Source organism: Polypterus senegalus, chromosome 3 (genome assembly GCF_016835505.1).
Source record: "Polypterus senegalus isolate Bchr_013 chromosome 3, ASM1683550v1, whole genome shotgun sequence".
NCBI lineage: Eukaryota > Metazoa > Chordata > Cladistia > Polypteriformes > Polypteridae > Polypterus > Polypterus senegalus.
The window spans coordinates 148,641,879-148,661,650 of record NC_053156.1 but is presented as its reverse complement, the minus strand read 5'-3'; the positions used below and the strand labels follow the sequence as shown (position 1 = coordinate 148,661,650).

At 38.9% G+C, this 19,772-nt stretch overlaps 1 protein-coding gene across 12 annotated transcripts in view; it reads left to right on the top strand.

The window, feature by feature from the left end:
* The window catches only part of LOC120525615 (filamin-A-interacting protein 1), a 283,170-nt gene that overhangs the window by 88,875 nt on the left and 174,523 nt on the right, over nucleotides 1–19,772 (top strand). For all 12 annotated transcript variants that reach the window (XM_039748049.1, XM_039748051.1, XM_039748040.1 and 9 more), the window contains one exon: nucleotides 14,703–14,957. In XM_039748049.1, the coding sequence (XP_039603983.1) occupies nucleotides 14,703–14,957 (255 nt within the window). The remainder of the gene's footprint in view (nucleotides 1–14,702; nucleotides 14,958–19,772) is intronic.

Sequence of the window (19,772 nt, the reverse complement as noted above, 5' to 3'; positions counted from 1 at the left end):
TCCACCAAACATCAAGAACTTTTATCATGTCCATTTTAGTTTTGGTCAATAATTCTCCTGGGTGCACTATTGATTAGAAACAAAATTAAACGAAAGACAAAAAAAATCAATCTATCTGCATTAGCTTAGATAGTACTTTATTAATCCCATTCATCTATCATCTGAAGTATGTTTGGGCTCAGCCAGTATTTCAATGGGAGACCATCTAGGAAAAACTTGGGTTCTGTTGGAAGAGTGCCTTTCATATCTATCTATCTATCTATCTATCTATCTATCTATCTATCTATCTATCTATCTATCTATCTATCTATCTATCTATCTATCTATCATATCTATGCCTATCTATCATATCTATCTATCTATCTATCTATCTATCTATCTATCTATCTATCTATCTATCTATCTATCTATCTATCTATCTATCTATCTATCTATCTATCTATCTATCTATCTACCCACCCACCTACCCACCCAAGTGCATATTTATTTCAAATGAGAGTGCTCTATGTCCAAACCATGTCAGTTATAAACTATTTGAATGGTTTTGGATGTATGCAAGTGAGTCTTAGGTAAATATGCTCACTGCATGTGGGATAAATAATGGGCACCTTTATAAACATTAGAAAAATAAAGCGAAATAATAAGCCTTGAAAGCTTGTATATTTTAATCTTTTTAGTTAGCCAATAAAAAGCGTCATTTTACTTGACTTCTAACTACATTCGTAATGGCTAATACAGTATAACACCCTAGTACTACAAAAATAAACTGGAAAAGCACCTATTCCTACAAATATATGCCCACCTGTGGATTTGCAGCGTTATCTTTCTGCCTTCCGTGTAATCTTTCTTGGAAAAACTACTTGGCAATTTGAAGACAGATAATGTTACACTGCATTGAAGTTCTACTGAAGTTCAGCTGAATCAGTAATGGCAATAATGCTACATTTTATGCAACTGTAGATTTTAAGAATGTTCCATTTCAGTGTCTTTCCTAATGGAATGTCTTCAGTTTAAAAAACAACTTTTCTTTTCACTCTACAAGGACACTATAAAGACCAGATTACCCTGCATCCTCCTATCTATCTAGTAGTTAAATAGGGGTCATGCACCCAAGGACATTAACTAATCCAAGCCACAGTAACATAGCAAATGAAAAACAAACACAATGCACTACACACATACGCAAAGAAATGATTGCATCAATCAGAAGGCCAAATGTGCTGTGAGATCGCAAGGGACATTGAAGGGTTTGTTACTTATCTGTAAGCAATTACAGATCATGATGTCATGCCTATACACAGCTGAGATTACTAACAGCCCACTTTGTCATTGTTGGGGCGAAAAATATTGTGTTTCTCAGCAGTTTTTAAGGTGGAATAGAAGACTGACTAATATGCAGTAACATTTCCAGTATTCCATTAACTTTTATGGTGTCACATTAACCCTTAGAAGTGTATATACAGGAATGGTTTTCATATACAGACTTGTAAGAACACAGATGATCATGGTGTGTTATACACTGTAACATGAGGTATGCTTTTCTAAAGCAAGTGTGGTAGTCCCACATAAGTTTGGTTGTTCTATTAATATAATTGTAAAGTGTGGAAAAAAATGACTCTATGTATGTTTACTTTTAATGCCTAATTTAGGTATTTTTGCTAACGTTGCAGACAGTGACACTAAAAAAAGACTCAGCTTCCACATACAGTATGTTTATTTTCATTGCCTAATTTAGGTATTTTAATAATGCGGCAGTCAAAGACACTAAATCATCATGTGCTTACTTGAAGTGAAGTTTGGCCTGTTTGGACTCACTCAGCTAATACACCAAATGTATTTGTAATGATAGGGAGTGTCAAACAGGACACACTGATTCCCTAAGCAGTTCTGGCTCTGCATTTAACAGTTTAAAGCTAACAAGAGTGACCTGCAAGTGTATTCTTCACTCCTTTAGCCCTACAAAATCACACATTCACTGTGGGTCAGTTTAAAGTGAACTGCCTATTTATGTAAAAACAACATCCTTAAAGATGACCGTGATATCTAACATCTAATTTTAATTTTCACGTCATTCACTTCTTTCTTACATAGCAGCCCATCATTTGCATAGGTGTGGTTTCTCATGCTTCAGTTGTTCCCATTGAGATTTAAATGTTTATAAGGAATTATAGATAAAATTAATATGTCTGGAAGTTTTAGCTGTGTTGCTGCACTTTATCTACTTCAGAACATTAGAATATTAGATCATTAACAATTTTGAAGGAAACAGGCCATTCAGTCTAACAAAGGTCGCCAATCTTATTCACCTTCTTCTTCTTTCCTCTGCTCCCATTTAGGGGTCACCACAGTGGCTCATCTGTCACCAATCATATTCACCTAATTTATACAAAATAACATTGAACTTGTTCTAAAGTATCAGTGTTTACCATGAACAAGAACATACCCATACATTAATGATTCTTCTTTACCTTCACAATCTTCTGACTAAGGACAATAATGTTCGATAACGTTATAAACTGTTCTAACCAATTTAACAGTATCAAAATATTTTGAGACAAAATTACAAATAGAATGTAGCTTCTCCACTAACAAAGCCATATGTAATACTGCTTCTGCTATTTATTGGTAGCTAACTTATTTCCTATGCCAATATCTCCTGCTGAATTCTTATCTGCCTTTCAGCAGACTGACAATCCTAATGTGTTGTGGGAGACCTTCGGTGACAAGACCCTGCTGAGGGTTGTGTTGGTGTTACTGGTATTTCCAGAGGGAAGTGTTTCATCTCGCAGGGCACCCTGGATATCATTGAGAGGAGTCACAACACATGGCTCAATGGCAACTATGGTTTGTACCGGGAGCTGAGAAGGATGGCTGCAAGGGCTCTGATGGGCAGATAAAGAGGCATTTGTAAGAGGAATCTGTGAGCAAGTGATACACTATTGTCTAGCAACCCACGTCCTGCTTAAAGAGGAATTGAAGCATTATGCCTATTCAAATCTGTTCCTCGGAGAGTCACAGTCAGGGTGGCTGATGGAACGGTCCTTACGGATGACACTGCAGTTGTGACATACTGGGCTGGCTACTTTGAACAGTTGTTCAAAGCTAATCCTCCGGCTAGGATGTTGGATATCTCTTAGTCTATGGTTCTTGAGGCTGATCCTCCAATTAGCTGTGAACCACCCAATCTTACTGAAATTGCACAGGTGGTGAACCAGCTGAGGGGAAGAAAGGCTGCAGGTATCTGTGGTATCCGGGGCAAACTTCTCCAGGCTGATGATAAGGATGTCCTCCTGGCATTGCAAGCAATCGTTGCTTCCATTTGGGAGACTGGCATCATCCCAACTGACTGGAAAATGGGACTTGTCGTCCCTATATGGAAAGGGAAGTGTGATCGCCTTGATTGTGGTAACTACAGGGGGATAACACTACTCTTAGTGCTGGGTAAGGTCCTTGCTAGGGTCTTCCTCAATAGGATCTATGAAAACTTGCTCACCTACCAGCGACCGGAACAGTCTGGTTTTACGCCTAAGAAGTCTACCATCGACCGCATCCTGGCACTGAGGATTCTCATGGAGTGCAAACGTGAATATCGACAGAGTTTCTTTGCAGCCTTTGTTGATTTTCGTAAAGCGTTTGACTAAGATACTGGCTTTTGCTTACATGAAAGATCCACCCATGACAGTCACTGTGAACAAAAGAGACAATGCAGCCAATGCAGACATTTCCTTCCCACAGGAAAGATAATGTTAAGAATTTGTAATAATTAATAATCATTTTCAACTTAGTTTTGCTGTCATAAACATACCCAAGACATTGGGGAAGTAATATATTCTGAAACTGTCATCTTTGTTGCTTTGAGAACTTTTAAGGTATTTTCTCAGGTGCCCCATTATAAACTTCTGGAGGAGATGTGTTTCTTTTTTAAAAGCTTTTAAATAATGCTTCACTTAACACCACAACTTTCCAGTGCAAATTCAGGCCACAGAATAATTTTGATTTTAAATATCGGACTTATCCACTGTTATTAGACACCCTGAGGGTGTATTGGAACTGCTGCATTTCCTAATGAATGTTAACTAGGCTGATCACTTCAGCTTCTAAACAGGAAATGGTGGCACAGGATAGGGACAGGTCTCAGGAAGGTTGTAAAGGAGAGAGGAAAACACAATGGCAATGGCAATATTACTTTCATGCCAGTTTGGAATAACAACTTTTGGGTAAATCTGTGGATGTATTCCCTGACAGGATAATTATCAGAAGTTGTAGTAGTTTTAGTAGTGGTAGTGTTATTACTTGTGCAGTAACCAGTAAAATTCTTACTTGCCTTTTCAAACACGTTGACATTATGATAAACTGTGGGTGAATAGATGTGGTAACTTGACTGTTTATAAAAAGATAAATTAATGGTTCACAAATTAAACAAGAGCCTGAACCCTAAACTAAGTCTTTGGGTTGCTTGTTCAAAACACAAGAAGAAAGGCATTTACATTCCTGTCCAGAAGGTTTTTGTGCTTTGATTCTGCATATAGCTATCTGTCTTTCAGGGTTAGGATTACGGGTAGGGTTTGTAGTGGCACTTTTAGTAATCTGATAAAGATCTCTAATGCAAACAAATAAGAAAAATCACCAGAGATGTGAATATTTTTATCTAGGATAATGTGATTGTTCATAACAGACAGTAGGGTTTGTTGAGCAGGGACTTTCTGTATATTAAGTTTTCCATGGAGAAAACAAAGTACTGTCCACAATGGAATATCTTCTTATGGAGGATACACTGTATGGCACATTTTTAAAAGCATATTACACTCCAACGTGGTGGTGTGAGCACAAGGCGAAAATGAAAATAATTTTATTGGTGCGCTACAGATTATATGCTTTATGCATCTGAAAGAACTAACACAAGTAAACACTGAGGTGTGAACAGGGCTTTAGAGAGTAGTATTCTTTGTTTTACACCCCACTTTAAAGATCCCCAAAAACTCTTTACTGAGTTTCACAAAAGTGTATTTGAATCAAAACTTGCCTGTTTTGCTCATCACTAGTTATGGGTAGAGAAGTGAAGGATTCAACAGCTCAGTGCAGGCTTTACACGTCTGCCCAACATATAACACATCACCACTCTTCGGCGCCAAGATGCGCATGAATTTATTAAAACATATTATTCTATTTAACAGAAAACACAAATCAACTTACCTGATGTACTCCTTACCACTGTTTCAATGCCATTTGTGAGTTATGTATTTTAACTGGTCATGGTAGATTTGTTCTTCACTGTGACCACAAATGCATTTTTTAAATATCAAACAATTTCTAGTGTAACCACAAATGCATTTTTTAAATCTCAGACAGTCTCCTAAACTACAATAAAAATGCTGATTGGCTTCAGACATTAAAAAAAAATTAAAACATTCTGTAGACGCTTGCCTTATGTCTGAAATCATCATATTTTCTCAACAATAAAGATAACTATATTGAGTGGACAGGGTGAGGCTTTAAACTGAAATGACCTCTAGCCTGGCCACCTCCACCTAGGTGGAGAGAAAGAGCAGCAGGCAAGGATGTTTTCACCAGGTTTCAGTTCAAGACCAAATGTGGAAGGCTAGAGACAAGTGTGACCTAGTGGGGAACGTGTCATGTTCTCTTGGGGTGCTAGAAGGAAGGCAATCCAGCAGTTGTCAGGTTTCAAGGTTGATTTACCATTACCAATCCAGCTTACCTTGGTGCCTTTGAGTTGTTGAAGAAAGGCAAAGTAAACGGAGAAAACAACAGACATGGTGGAAAATGGGGAAGCTTAATACAAAGAATGGTTAACTTGGGATTTGAGTCCTGGCTTTTGAATGTTTGAGGCTGCGGGACTATCCAAAGTTGCCCTATGTTGATTACTGTAAAAGACACTACATTAAATGAACATTGATTAAAGTGAAATACCAGTGCATGAAACAGTGTTCATTTTACATTTGGATCATACTTGGATCATTTTGACTTATTTCATGCTTTTTGTCAGCAATTTCTAAAGGTAATGTATTTAGTAATGCAAGAATAACCTTATCCAGGTCATTTAAGTTAAGTCTGCAGATGATACTAAGGTAGGTGGATTGGAAAATAATTTAGAATCCAATGAAGCATTGCAGAGTAACTGGGGCAGCATACAGGCTTAGACAGATTCGTGGCAGATGAAATCTAATATAAGTTAAAGTAAAGTATTACACAAAGTAAAAGCGTTAGGATTAAACAAATAATGGAAGGTCTGAAAAACCTTATGACAGAGTTTCTCATAACAGTTTTAATCGCGCCCCCCCTAACATTTTTTTGAAAGGAGCTCACTAATACCAATTTGTTCTTTTTTAATTAATGATAAATCATAGATGTATATTTTAATGTACCTACTTAACTTTTATCAACATTTATCTAACTCTATATTTATTTTTCTAGTATCAGAATGTAGTTTAAGTTAATTTGTTTTGGTTTCAATAGATGTATTTTTCATATTTTTGATTCTTGTTTTCTTTTTTTCACATCTTTGCGCACCCTAGGGGGGCCCGCTCCACAGTTTTAGAACCACTGCCTTATGAGAAGGATTCAGGACTCATAGTGGACTTGACACAATCAACTGCCAGTCAGTGTTCTGGAGCCATTAAGAAAGCTAACAGAATGTTTGGTTATATATCACGATTTGTGTAGAGTAAAAGTCAAGAAGGTTATGTTCAAGATTTAAAACACACTGGTGAGGCCTCATCTAGAGTACTGCATACAGTACTAGAAAGAGTCCAGAGAAGAGTGCTAGGCTGATTCCAGGACTACAGGAGATGAATGATAAGGAACGTTTAAAAGAGATGGGCCTTTTCAGTTTAGGCAAAAAAAGATTAAGAGGACACATGATTGAAATGTTTAAAATTATTAATGGGATTGATTAGTACAGTGAATCGAGACTGTTACTTTAAAATTAGTTCAACAAGAACATGGGGACACCGTTAGAAACTTGTTGAGGGTAAATTTTGTAGAAACATTAGGAAGTTTTTCTTTAAACAGATAACCATAGACACATCGAATAAGCTACTGAGTAGTGTGGTAGACATTAGCACTTTAGGAACTTTTAAAATAGACTTAATGTGTTTTTAGAAAAAATTAAGTGGATAGGACTGGCAAGTTTTATTGGGCTGATTGTCATGTTCTCATCTAGATTGCTCTAATGTTCTAATTTATGTCTAGTAAACTAACATTACGTACTAGACGATAAAAAGCTATTGTAGCCATTGGTTCAGGCCAGAAGGTAGCTGTAGACAGTGAAAACCACTGAGTGAAGTCCAGTGTTGTTTTAATGAAGAATATTACTTAGAGATTAAGAACTGAATTCTACAGAAAACCTACAGAATCAGAGACCATCCTCACTCTGAACCCATGGTAATGAAGAAGATAATCAAGGACTGCCTAATTATACCCAATTGAAAACCAATGCAGGCACAGAGAGAAGGTGCACATCGATGGTGTTCAGGTCTGGATTCAAAGCAATATGTGAGAAAGCGGCACTAACAACAGAACCTCTGAGCCGCTCTAGTGTATATTAATCTGAAAAAGTAAAATGAAATAATTTGTTAACTAAAGCCTACAAAATACTTTAAATGTTAAAAGAGTGTTTCAATACCAGCTACAAATTAGGATTTATAATTGTCTAGCTGAGATATTCCTGAATGTACGGAGAACACTGACACAAATCACTGAGCATATGTTCTCTTATGGTGGCATCCCATACAGTGATCTAATATCTTAATATAGCCTTCCAAAGTGACATACATTATCAGAATGTTTGAAAAACACTGTATTTTTTGACATTCATTTGTATTTTTAAATTTCCTAAATAAATTTTATCAGTTTATTCTGTAGGGTCTTTACTGTCAGGTTTACAGAGTTCAGTGAAATTCTTACTTGCATGTGCTAATCAACACATTGCAGTCTCTGGTGCCATGATTAGTGAATATAACTACCTTACATCAAGACTTCTGTCTTCCTTACCTGAAAAAATCTCAGAACAATACTAACATTATAGGAGAGAGTTCCATGCCTATCTTGCTAGCATTGGGCTCAATAAAGGAATTAAATTAAAGACACTAGTCTAATAGAATGGGAGCACACATATCGACACTTCTTCAGTCTGAACCTGTTTAGACTGATTAAAATAAATAAATGAAGAAAGGTCTGTGCGAACACAGGGAGACAAGCAAAGTTCACTCAGGTAGTAATTGGACAGGAGCAATGAAGTAACAACAGTAGCCACTCCACCTCTCCACTTTCCAAATTGCATCCCAATCTTGAACTGTCTTAATTAGATTCAGGATTATTGGTAGAGCCTAGTCTGGCAGTTTTGGGTGCAAAGCAGGAAACACTCTTGGACAGGACATCAATCCATCAGAGGGCCCACTCTCACAAACACAATTCCAGATCCAATTCTGAATCATCAGTTTGTTTAGCAGCATATCTTTGTAATTGTGATAGGAAAATTAGAAGAAAATACACATACATATGGAGAGAATGTGACAACACCACACAGACAGCAACAGGCCATGGAAGTCAAACTCAGGACACAGGCAGTTCTAACTACTGATGCAGCGTGCCTCCCTACTTACTAAATAGGATTATAAATACAGCTTGAAATGAGGATGTTTCCATGATCTTCTCATCACAATTGCATGTAAAATTACAAACCATCCCCAAGGAAATATAAAAACCATACTTATTTCACATGGAGAAATGCCAGAGAGGAAGATGTGTTTTGATAAAATGTTGTAATTTTTGCCCTTTGCATCAAACTTTAATTAAGATCTCTTTATTATTAGGGCAGCATGCCATGGTGGAGTGCAGATAATTAAATCTTGGTTGGATTCCCATATTTGTGTGAGTTCTCTCGGGGACTTTGGTTTCGTCTCACAGTCCACAGCTATGTGGTCAGGTTAACTGGCAAGTCTAAACTGGCCTGATAGAAGCCACCGTGCTTCTGCATGGACTGGTATTCAGTCCAAGGTTGACTTCTACCTTCTTATTATGTTGCTAATATCGGCTCCTTCTCCACGAGGCCCTGTACTGATTAAACATGTATAGACAATGCAATGTGGAAAAACAAGTGAGTATAGAACAATTCTGGAACTGCAGGCTGTTTCAGTATTAAGCCAAATTCACAAACTGTTATTTATTGCTGTGAGCTTTGCAGTGCTTGGGTCATTAATTCAAACTGCTGGGATTAAAACACAACATTTGAGAACATTTCAAAAACCTCAATGACTCCTGTGGAACTGCTTCAGTGTCATTTTTTGTCTTTTTCTTGTTTCTGTTTTTGTAATAATGTGGATTTAAGAGTGGCAAAGACAGGCGGTAATCTTGGCCTTTTCTGCCTTTAGTTTATGTTAATCTGCATTTCATTTTGGGCTCATTAATATGTGCATATTGATATAATCAAATGAAATATTCATAGCCTGAATGAATCTGACATGATTCAGGTAATTTAGCAGTAACAATCTGACAAAATCTACACATGTTGGATGAATTATGCCCATCGGTGTTTCATTGTACATGTTGGATATTACTTGACATTTTAATCAACACATCTCTTTTTGATCTTTATGCAATAGCAAAAGCTAATCCATTCATCCAGAGTTTCTTAATGTTCTTTTTTGTGTTACAGAGTTATCTGCAGGTAAAGTCAATCCCAGCAGCATCAAAAGCATGTTAGTATATAAGAGTATAAAAGAACATTAGAAATTTAACAAACCAGTTGAGATCATTCAGCTTATTCGGATCATTTACTTAACTAAATAAAACTTCTTAAAGATTGTCAAGATTTCTGCTTAAACTTCAACATAGCTCAGTAGTTTGTTTGAAATTCCCACAAATCTTTGTGTAAAGAAGTGCTTCCTGGATTTAGTCCTAAATGTATTTCCCTTTAATTTCCACTTAAAATTTCCATTGGTGTCCTTGAGTATGTAATTCACCATTAATTTGAAAGAATTTGTCTAGATCTACTTTATCAGTGGCTCTAAGAATTTTGAAGTCCTGGATTGGGTCCACATGCAGTCTCCTCTGCTTAACACTAAACAGATTTAATTCTCTGAGTCTATCAGAGTATGACATTCCACTTATGGGTGCACCAGGTTGCCTTCCTCTGCACAGCTTCAAGTGCTCTATGACTTTCTTGTAGCATGAGGACCAGAACTGCACAGATCTGTCTCATTAGTATGTTATATACAGTAGTCTAAGCATAACATCCCTTGATTTATATTTAACATTTTTTGCAATATAACCTAACTCATTTTTGCCTTTTTAATAGCTACTGCACAATGCCTATATGATCAAAACATTGTGTTGACATTAACCTGCAAATCCTTTTCAGAGGTTGTGTTCTGTAGGCCTCACTAATGTTCATTCTTGCCTAGGCGTAGCTGGTTGCATTTTTCTCCATTAAATTGCATTTTCCTCATGTTTGCTCAGTTCTGAAGATTATCCAAGTCTGTTTGATTATTTTGCTGCTTCCTCATTGTCTGTCATTCCTCTAATTTTAGTATCATCTACAAAGTTTACTAATAATATTGAGATCAATGTCATTAATATAAATCAGAAAAAAATAATAAATCCAGGACAGGCCTCTGAGGGGTTTCAATGACCTCACTCCATGTCTTATCTGTATCCTTTATTTCCTGCCGGTTAACCAACCTGAGATCCAGTTTTGCAGGTTATGTCTGATGCCTGTAGCTTCTTGTTTTATGGTTATATAAAGCAAGGCCTAGTCATTCGCCTATCCATACTCCTGTATAAAACATTCATGTAGGTCCCAAAAAAAACATAACTTGGAGAGCTTAGGGATGTAAGGTGAACCCAGAGAGCATGGGGAAAACACATAGAACGGGATTGGAACTGATGTTAGATACAGGAGGGTATAGTTCAGCAGCCCTAAACCATCTCTCTTCTAATCCAGTTATCCAGTTTAGGGTTTAGAAAAGCCAATACCAGAATTAGACAACAAGCTAAGAATGAACAAGTCTACAGTATCTCCAGTCTACCACACTGAGATACACACAAGGCCAATTGTGACTAACCACTTAACATTTATGTTTTGGTAATGTGGAAGGAACACTGGAGAACCCATGCATACACAGGGAGAAGTTACAAACTCCAAACAGGAAGCACCAGGCTGGGGGACAAGACCCACACTCTGAGGCAGGGATATACAGTGGTGTGAAAAACTATTTGCCCCCTTCCTGATTTCTTATTCTTTTGCATGTTTGTCACACAAAATGTTTCTGATCATCATTCACATTTAACCATTAGTCAAATATAACACAAGTAAACACAAAATGCAGTTTTTAAATGATGGTTTTTATTATTTAGGGAGAAAAAAAATCCAAACCTACATGGCCCTGTGTGAAAAAGTAATTGCCCGCTTGTTAAAAAATAACCTAACTGTGGTGTATCACACCTGAGTTCAATTTTCGTAGCCACCCCCAGGCCTGATTACTGCCACACTTGTTTCAATCAAGAAATCACTTAAATATGAGCTGCCTGACACAGAGAAGTAGACCAAAAGCACCTCAAAAGCTAGACATCATGCCAAGATCCAAAGAAATTCAGGAACAAATGAGAACAGAAGTAATTGAGATCTATTAGTCTGGTAAAGGTTATAAAGCCATTTCTAAAGCTTTGGGACTCCAGCGAAACCACAGTGAGAGCCATTATCCACAAATGGCAAAACATGGAACAGTGGTGAACCTTCCCAGGAGTGGCTGGCCGACCAAAAATACCCCAAGAGCAAAGACGACTCATCCGGCTCATAAAGACCCCAGGACAACGTCTAAAGAACTGCAGGCCTCACTTGCCTCAATTAAGGTCAGTGTTCACGACTCCACCATTAAAAAGAGACTGGGCAAAAATGGCCTGCATGGCAGATTTCCAAGACACAAACCACTGTTAAGCAAAAGAACATTAGGGCTCGTCTCAATTTTGCTAAGAAACATCTCAATGATTGCCAAGACTTTTGGGAAAATACCTTGTGGACTGATGAGACAAAAGTTGAACATTTTGGAAGGCAAATGTCCCGTTACATCTGGCGTAAAAGGAACACAGCATTTCAGAAAAGAACATCATACCAACAGTAAAATATGGTGGTGGTAGTGTGATGGTCTGGGGTTGTTTTGCTGCTTTAGGACCTGGAAGGCTTGCTGTGATAGATGAAACCATGAATTCTACTGTCTACCAAAAAATCCTGAAGGAGAATGTCCGGCCATCTGTTCGTCAAGTCAAGCTGAAGCGATCTTGGGTGCTGCAACAGGACAATGACCCAAAACACACCAGCAAATCCATCTCTGAATGGCTGAAGAAAAACAAAATGAAGACTTTGGAGTGGCCTAGTCAAAGTCCTGACCTGAATCCAATTGAGATGCTATGGCATGACCTTAAAAAGGCGGTTCATGCTAGAAAACTCTCTAATAAAGCTGAATTCCAACAATTCTGCAAAGATGAGTGGGCCAAAATTCCTCCAGAGCGCTGTAAAAGACTCATTGCAAGTTATCGCAAACGCTTGATTGCAGTTATTGCTGCTAAGGGTGGCCCAACCAGTTATTAGGTTCAGGGGGCAATTACTTTTTCACACAGGGCCTTTTAGGTTTGGATTTTTTTCTCCCTAAATAATAAAACCACCATTTAAAAACTGCATTTTGTGTTTACTTGTGTTATATTTGACTAATGGTAAAATGTGTTTGATGATCAGAAACATTTTGTGTGACAAACATGCAAAAGAATAAGAAATCAGGAAGGGGACAAATAGTTTTTCACACCACTGTAGCTACAAGTGCCCCACCACGTCACTAGTCCTGAATCATAAAACATTTCAACGCATTACACAAGTATTTTTAAGTGGTTGATTTACACATTCTTCCAAAGGCAGCAAATCATTTGGCAAATCTTCTTGTTAGCTGCAGTTCTATTTATTTTGATTCAAGTCAGAATTAATAATTGACTAATAGTATGTAGAGCAATTTTATCTTTTGTTTTACTCTTGCTGCCCTATGGACATTATCTCAAACTACCAAAGTTTACCATCTTGAGATAAGTGAGGAGCTGAGAGGGGACGTGGGAGTAAACTGGGGGGTGGGGTTTAAAAAAAAACTTTCCATGAATTACTATCTTGTGTGAACAACTTATCATCTTTTTCCCACAACACAACTTGTCCCCGTTGTAAAATGCTTAGAAGCTTAAACATTCTGAGCAATGCATAAATGAAATCCAAGGATGTGTGTTCATTTTCTAACTGCAAAATAGCATATTGGAACCCGCCCTCTCAGCTTTGATGAGTGAAAATGACAGTTTTAAATTCAAGCCGTATTTCATGCTGTTTGGAGAAATATTATGGACAAAATTAAATAAATACATCAGTAACAAAAAACATATTGACATATATGACACATTTATTTCATTGCGCTCACATTTCATATTTTTATTGTCACAATTCACAGTAATTTTATTTATTAGCATATTTTTTATCTATTTAATTTTGTCCAAAATATTCCTCAATAGAGCAGGGCTTTGGACAACGCGTCAGAAATTACTCAAGTTGTCAGCTGTGGGTTTCTCCTCCACTCTCAGGTAACAAGCCTAATAAATGTTAACAGTGGTATCACACTCTTAGTCTTCACCATGATCTTGTTGCCTTATTTATCTTTTGGTTTCTACACACAACTAATCATTTTTTTTTTTGTTTTTATGATTATTTTGTATTATTGGGTTATTATTGGGTGATTTTTTCCAAGCATCTAACATCTTACAATGTCATGAGGCAGATCACTGGACGCAATGAGGGTTGTCACATAATATGTATGTCATGTCATAAAAACACTGGTTTGCTGCAGGGCACTTATACACATCTCAACCTGTTCATGCAGGCCCACTTACTGACTTGCATATATATAAGATGTAAAATGGATACAGTAGAACTACCAGTAAAATCTATGCACACAAGCAGAAAATTAGCTGGGATTTCAACCCAAGACTCTGGAGCTGTGATGCAGCAGTACAACTACCTACCAACTGTCGCAGGTGGCTGGGGGGGGGCAACCCGGCTGGGGCGCCCCGGAAGACCGGAAGAGGGCTTACACCTGCCCCAGACCACATGGGGGCGACTGCCCTGGCGGGGACCGAGCTTTGAAGCTCAACCTTGTAGGGGCCCGTGGTCACCACCGGGGGAGCCCCGATGCCTTGGGAGCCCTGGACCTCAGCACTTCCACCACACCCGGAAGTGCTGGGGGGAAGAGAAGTGGGGACACCCGGAGTGCTTCCGGGTGCGCAGTAGGCACTTCCGCCACACTAGGGAGTGCCAGTGGAAGATTACTGGGGAGCACCTGGAGCACATCCAGGTGATGATAAAAGGGGTCGCCTGCCTCCATTGAGTGGCGAGAGTCAGGAGTAGAGTATGACAGAGCTTGGGAGAAGGCAAACAGGTGGCCTGAAGAAGGGAAAAGCATTCGAGGTTGGCCTGGACTTTGGGGTTTCTGAGCACCTTATGAACTGTAAATATGTATAATAAACGTGTTGTGGGTGACATCAACGTGTCCGCCTGTCTGTGTCTGGGCCGGCTACCACACTACCTACCTACCTAATCACTAGCCCAAAGCTATAAACTGAAAACACAGGCCCATATCTCCTGACATTTATTCTTTTGTCGACAGATCAGAATGAGATCCCGCAGCAATGGTATAGAAGGATCTTCCAGTAGACAACCAGTGAATGGCTCATCAGAGGAGGATCAACCTTCAAAAAATTGCAGAAAATCCCAGGTGCTGAAAGAAGGAGAGGAAACAATCTCCAGGACCATGAAAAGCCATCTTAAAAATCCAGAGAGCACGGAACGCAAACCTAAACTGTTGGAGCTTTCCAAAGATGACCTTCTTTGTCTCTTGGGCGTAATGGAAGGAGAGCTTCAGGTAAACAGAAATTTAACTTTGATTTATTATTTAATCTGTTCTAACCCCACTTTTTCCAGTCATAGTGTGCCATTTGTATAAGCATCACTAGGTACAACAACTACAAAAACAACATTTATTTATATAGCATATTTTCATACAAATCTGTGGTGGGCTGGTGCCCTGCCCAGTGTTTGTTTCCTGGCTTGTGCCCTGTGTTGGCTGGGATTGGCTTCAGCAGACCCCCGTGACCCTGTCGTTAGGATATAGCAGGTTGAATAAAGGATGGATGGATTTTCATACAAATGATATAGCTCAAAGTGCTTTACATGATGAAGAAAGAGAAAAAAGCAAAATAAATAAGAAAATAGAATTAGGGAACACTAACTAACATAGAAGGGCAGCACGGTGGCGCAGTGGTAGCGCTGCTGCCTCGCAGTTAGGACACTCGGGTTCGCTTCCCAGGTCCTCCCTGCGTGGAGTTTGCATGTTCTCCCCGTGTCTGCGTGGGTTTCCTCTGGGTACTCCGGTTTCCTCCCACAGTCCAAAGACATGCAGGTTAGGTGGATTGGTGATTCTAAATTGGCCCGTGTTTGTGCTTGGTGTGTGGGTGTGTGGGTGTGTTTGTGTGTATCCTGCCCAGGATTGGTTCTTGCCTGTGTTGGCTGGGATTGGCTCCAGCAGACCCCCGTGACCCTGTGTTCGGATTCAGCGGGTTAGAAAATGGATGGATGGATAACTAACATAGAATAAATGTAAGGTCCGATGGCCAGGGAGGACAGAAAAAACAAACAAAAAAAAAAAAACTCCAGATGGCTGGAGAAAAAAAATAAAATCTGCAGGGGTTGCTAGGCCACAAGACCACCCAGCCCCCTTTAGGCATTCTACCTGACATAAATGACACCACAATCAGTCCTCATTGTATTCAGGGTTCACATGAAAGAACTTGATGATGGCATCAGAGAACACACCCAAACTCACATACACACAGGGCCCATTGGACAGTCATCAGTTAATGCAACATCCACAACTTTGAAATGTGGGAGGAAATCAGAATAGTCGATGATAGCCAAACACTCACGGGAGGAATATGTACACTTCAGACAGACAATGACCTGGCCAGACAATGGATTTTTTATTCTTTCATCATATTTTACAACTCCAACATGGCTCCTATCAAATTCCTACCAAATGTTAAAGTAGAGCTCAAGACAGTTGAAATTGAAAAATGCTGCAGTGTAATTACTGTATGCCTGTGTGTGTCATGTTCCCCCTTAATCTTTTTGGCAGGCAGCACATTTCTTTCTGTAACAGCTTTTCAGCCAAGGATGTGGGAATATTTTGCTTACTATTAAGAAGCGCAAATGTTCATCTATCTTTGTTCCTTAAGTAATGTCTGCATTATTGATAACCTTATTTGGCATTAAAGTGTGGTCAGTGACGACGTCTTAAATGCCTCGACTTCTCCTCATCTGTGGTTTTTAGTAATAAGGGCTGATAACTATGGTATTTAAGATCTTGGCCATTCTGCAACCTGAAGGCATACTGTACAGTATATGGAGAAACTGAAGAGTTCAGTCATATTTCTCAAATAAGGCGTATCTCCAATTTGTACTAATATTTAACTCCTGCAGAACACATGTGCCTCATAATTTCTTTTTTGACATAAAACAAAAACATGTGGACTTACTCCAGCACAAAAAAACACCTTTTGTATTGTCTAGTTGACTTTTAATACAAAATGTACACATACTGTATACCTCATTACTATCTATCTATCTATCTATCTATCTATCTATCTATCTATCTATCTATCTATCTATTGTATCTGTCTGTCTGTATGTATGTCTGTGCATCCCTGCCAGTTGTTTCCTCTCAACATCTGGAGCAACAGATGATTCTGAGTAAATGTCACATTGCAGGCAAGCAGTGTGTTGTGTTGTCTTCTGCTTGCAGACTTGTCGGGTTTTCTTTTCATTTATGATCATTTCCTGTAATAGAGGGGCTGTCATCGCCATGGCAATGAATTGTAACACATATGGTGTATTCCTCTTTATGTTACTATATATATTTTCTACTTTTGTCTATTGTCTTTATGTTGCTATATGTGTAATACACTTGAACAATTGAATTACACATGCAAGGATAATAAAGTTCACTTTAACTCTGACCTTGGTGCTCGTGCCAGCACAGTCTTCATCTGGAGGGCAGTCTTTAGATGAGCAGCATTCCATTATGCCGTTTGGTTTTAGGTGCTAGGAGAATAACAACAGTGTTTGTATTTATACAAGAGGAAAAAGACAAAGTAGACCCAAGATTATGTTGTCCACTAATAAGAAAAGTTTGAATTGCCTGATTTTATGTTTAATAGTTCTCTAGAAGAGGTACAATGTGTTGTCAGGATTTACATAAAGTGCAGTTGTGCTCACTAAATAAATTCTCCAAGGGGAAACAATTTTACTCCGAATTAAAAATGTCACTGACTAAACCCACTGTTGGGAGCAACTTAACAAAACTGTGCCAAGTCTCAGAAATGCCTCTTAGGGAGACTTCTCTAGTAAAGACCAGGTTAGTCAGTCACTTTCTAATCCATTTTGTCCTGAACAGAGTTTCTGGATGTGCTGGAGCCTATCCCAGCAGGAACAAGCCCTGGATAGGGTGCCAGTCCGTTGCATGGTGAACATACACCTCAACCTCATACTAGGACTAATTTGGCATTACCACAGGGAGAACATGCAAACTCCACACAGAAAGGACCCATTATGCAAACCCTGATCTCCTTACTGCAAGGCAGCATTGGTGCCACTGCACCACCTTAAAGGGCATGGGTAGTTATTAAATAATGTTTCATATGGGGAAGACATTTCCAAATGAAGCTTAGCTTATGCTGTGCCCATGCATAAATTTGGTGGAGAAAGGTTTAACAATGTGTATTTCAATACAAGACAAACACACATTTAGCTTTATTTATTACAATGTAGAGGATATAAATATCTCTCTCTATATATAATACAATGTCTGTCTGTCTGTCCGCTTTTCACAAGAGAACTACTTAATGGATTTACATTGGGTTTTATTCAAGAATTTGCTTGAACATTCCGGTTGATTTTGCAACCTCTCTCATCATGCTAAGTACCATACTTCACTTGCAGAAGCAATTTATTTGTGCTAATCCGAGACAGAGGCTGCAGGCCGAGGGGAGAGGGAAGCATGACGTCCGGAGTGGGGAGTTGGTCTGCCTCTGTGTTTTGGAGTGTAACTTGTCTTTGCTTAGCTAGAGACACCTTTTTGTTTATTCATTTTTAACATTTATCCTGTTTCACTACTATGTGGGTGGAGCAGCCAGGAACAGCTAGTATATACCGGTATATATCTATACTAATAAAAGGCAAAGCCCTCACTCACTCACTCACTCACTCACTCACTCACTCACTCACTCACTCACTCACTCACTCACTCACTCACTCACTCACTCACTCATTCACTCACTCACTGACTCACTCACTCACTCACTCACTCACTCACTGACTCATCACTAATTCTCCAACTTCCCGTGTGGGTGGAAGGCTGAAATTTGGCAGGTTCATTCCTTACAGCTTCCTTACAAAAGTTGGGCAGGTTTTATATCGAAATTCTACTCGTAATGGTCATAACTGGAAGCTGTTTTTCTCCATTTGCTGTAATGGAGATGAGCTTGAACGCCGTGGGGGCGGAGTTTCGTGTGACATCATCACGCCTCCCACGTAATCACGCAGTACGTAGAAAATCAGGAAGACCTCCAAAAGCGCTGAAGAAAACATGCATTATATAATTGAGAAGGCAGCTAAACAATAAGAAGCGAGTGACATATACAACTATATTGATGAGTTCTGCTACTTCGGAAACAAAGCACGATGTAAACCTACACTTTAAATTAAGTTCATAGACAAGCTGCCGCTGGCGTTTGTAATTTAGTGCCTGCCCATATAAGGCCGTCCGTCAGCGGCAATCCAATAGCAAACTCCCACTAAATATTCACGGGTTAAGGACTGTGCTTATGCAGAGGAAGATGAGATGGTCAGGGTGGTGTTTGGCACAAACTCAGCGAAACTGCGAGAGAAAGTTTTAAGTGCCAGGACTAAGGTAACATTAAATACAGCCATGGACATAGCACGAGATGGCACCAGCACAACTGGGGAACTTCGCTGCATGTACACCGAGCGGCTCACGTGAACTGACGCAGTGCACAGATAAAAGGCAACAGTTCCAAAGAGCTGAACAAAACCGAATTACACAATTGAAAAGGCAGCAAAAAATATGAAGCGTCTGATACATACAGGCATATTCATAAATGCTGCTACTGTGGAAACAAAGCACATGGTGGAAAAAGTCAATGTCCCGCTAAAGGAAGACAGTGTAAAAAAAAAACCCGTGCATGCAGTGTGTCAGGTCTCGGATAAAGAAGAAGACGAGCTGTTTATTGATGCAGTAAGAAACGAATCGATGAATGAAACCTGTCATCTTTACAACGATTGACAAACACGGAATGTAACTTGAACACAACACATCCTACAAATACAAACCTGATTGAAAGAAATAATGATAATCAAATCCTTGATGACAGCAACACTCAGTAACACTTACAAAACAAATACTGTATATTGACAGTCATGTTACGTTATTTTTAAAATGTTCCCTTTTCTTTTCATAACTCCTACTTCTCCACTCGATACACGGGTATATATTTAAATGTATATATATATACCCGATCTACAGTACATACTCGCATGGACAAGCCACATGCTGTGGCTCAATTGTAGAGTCTTAAGCCTCTAATGCCGACATTCGAGGTTCGAT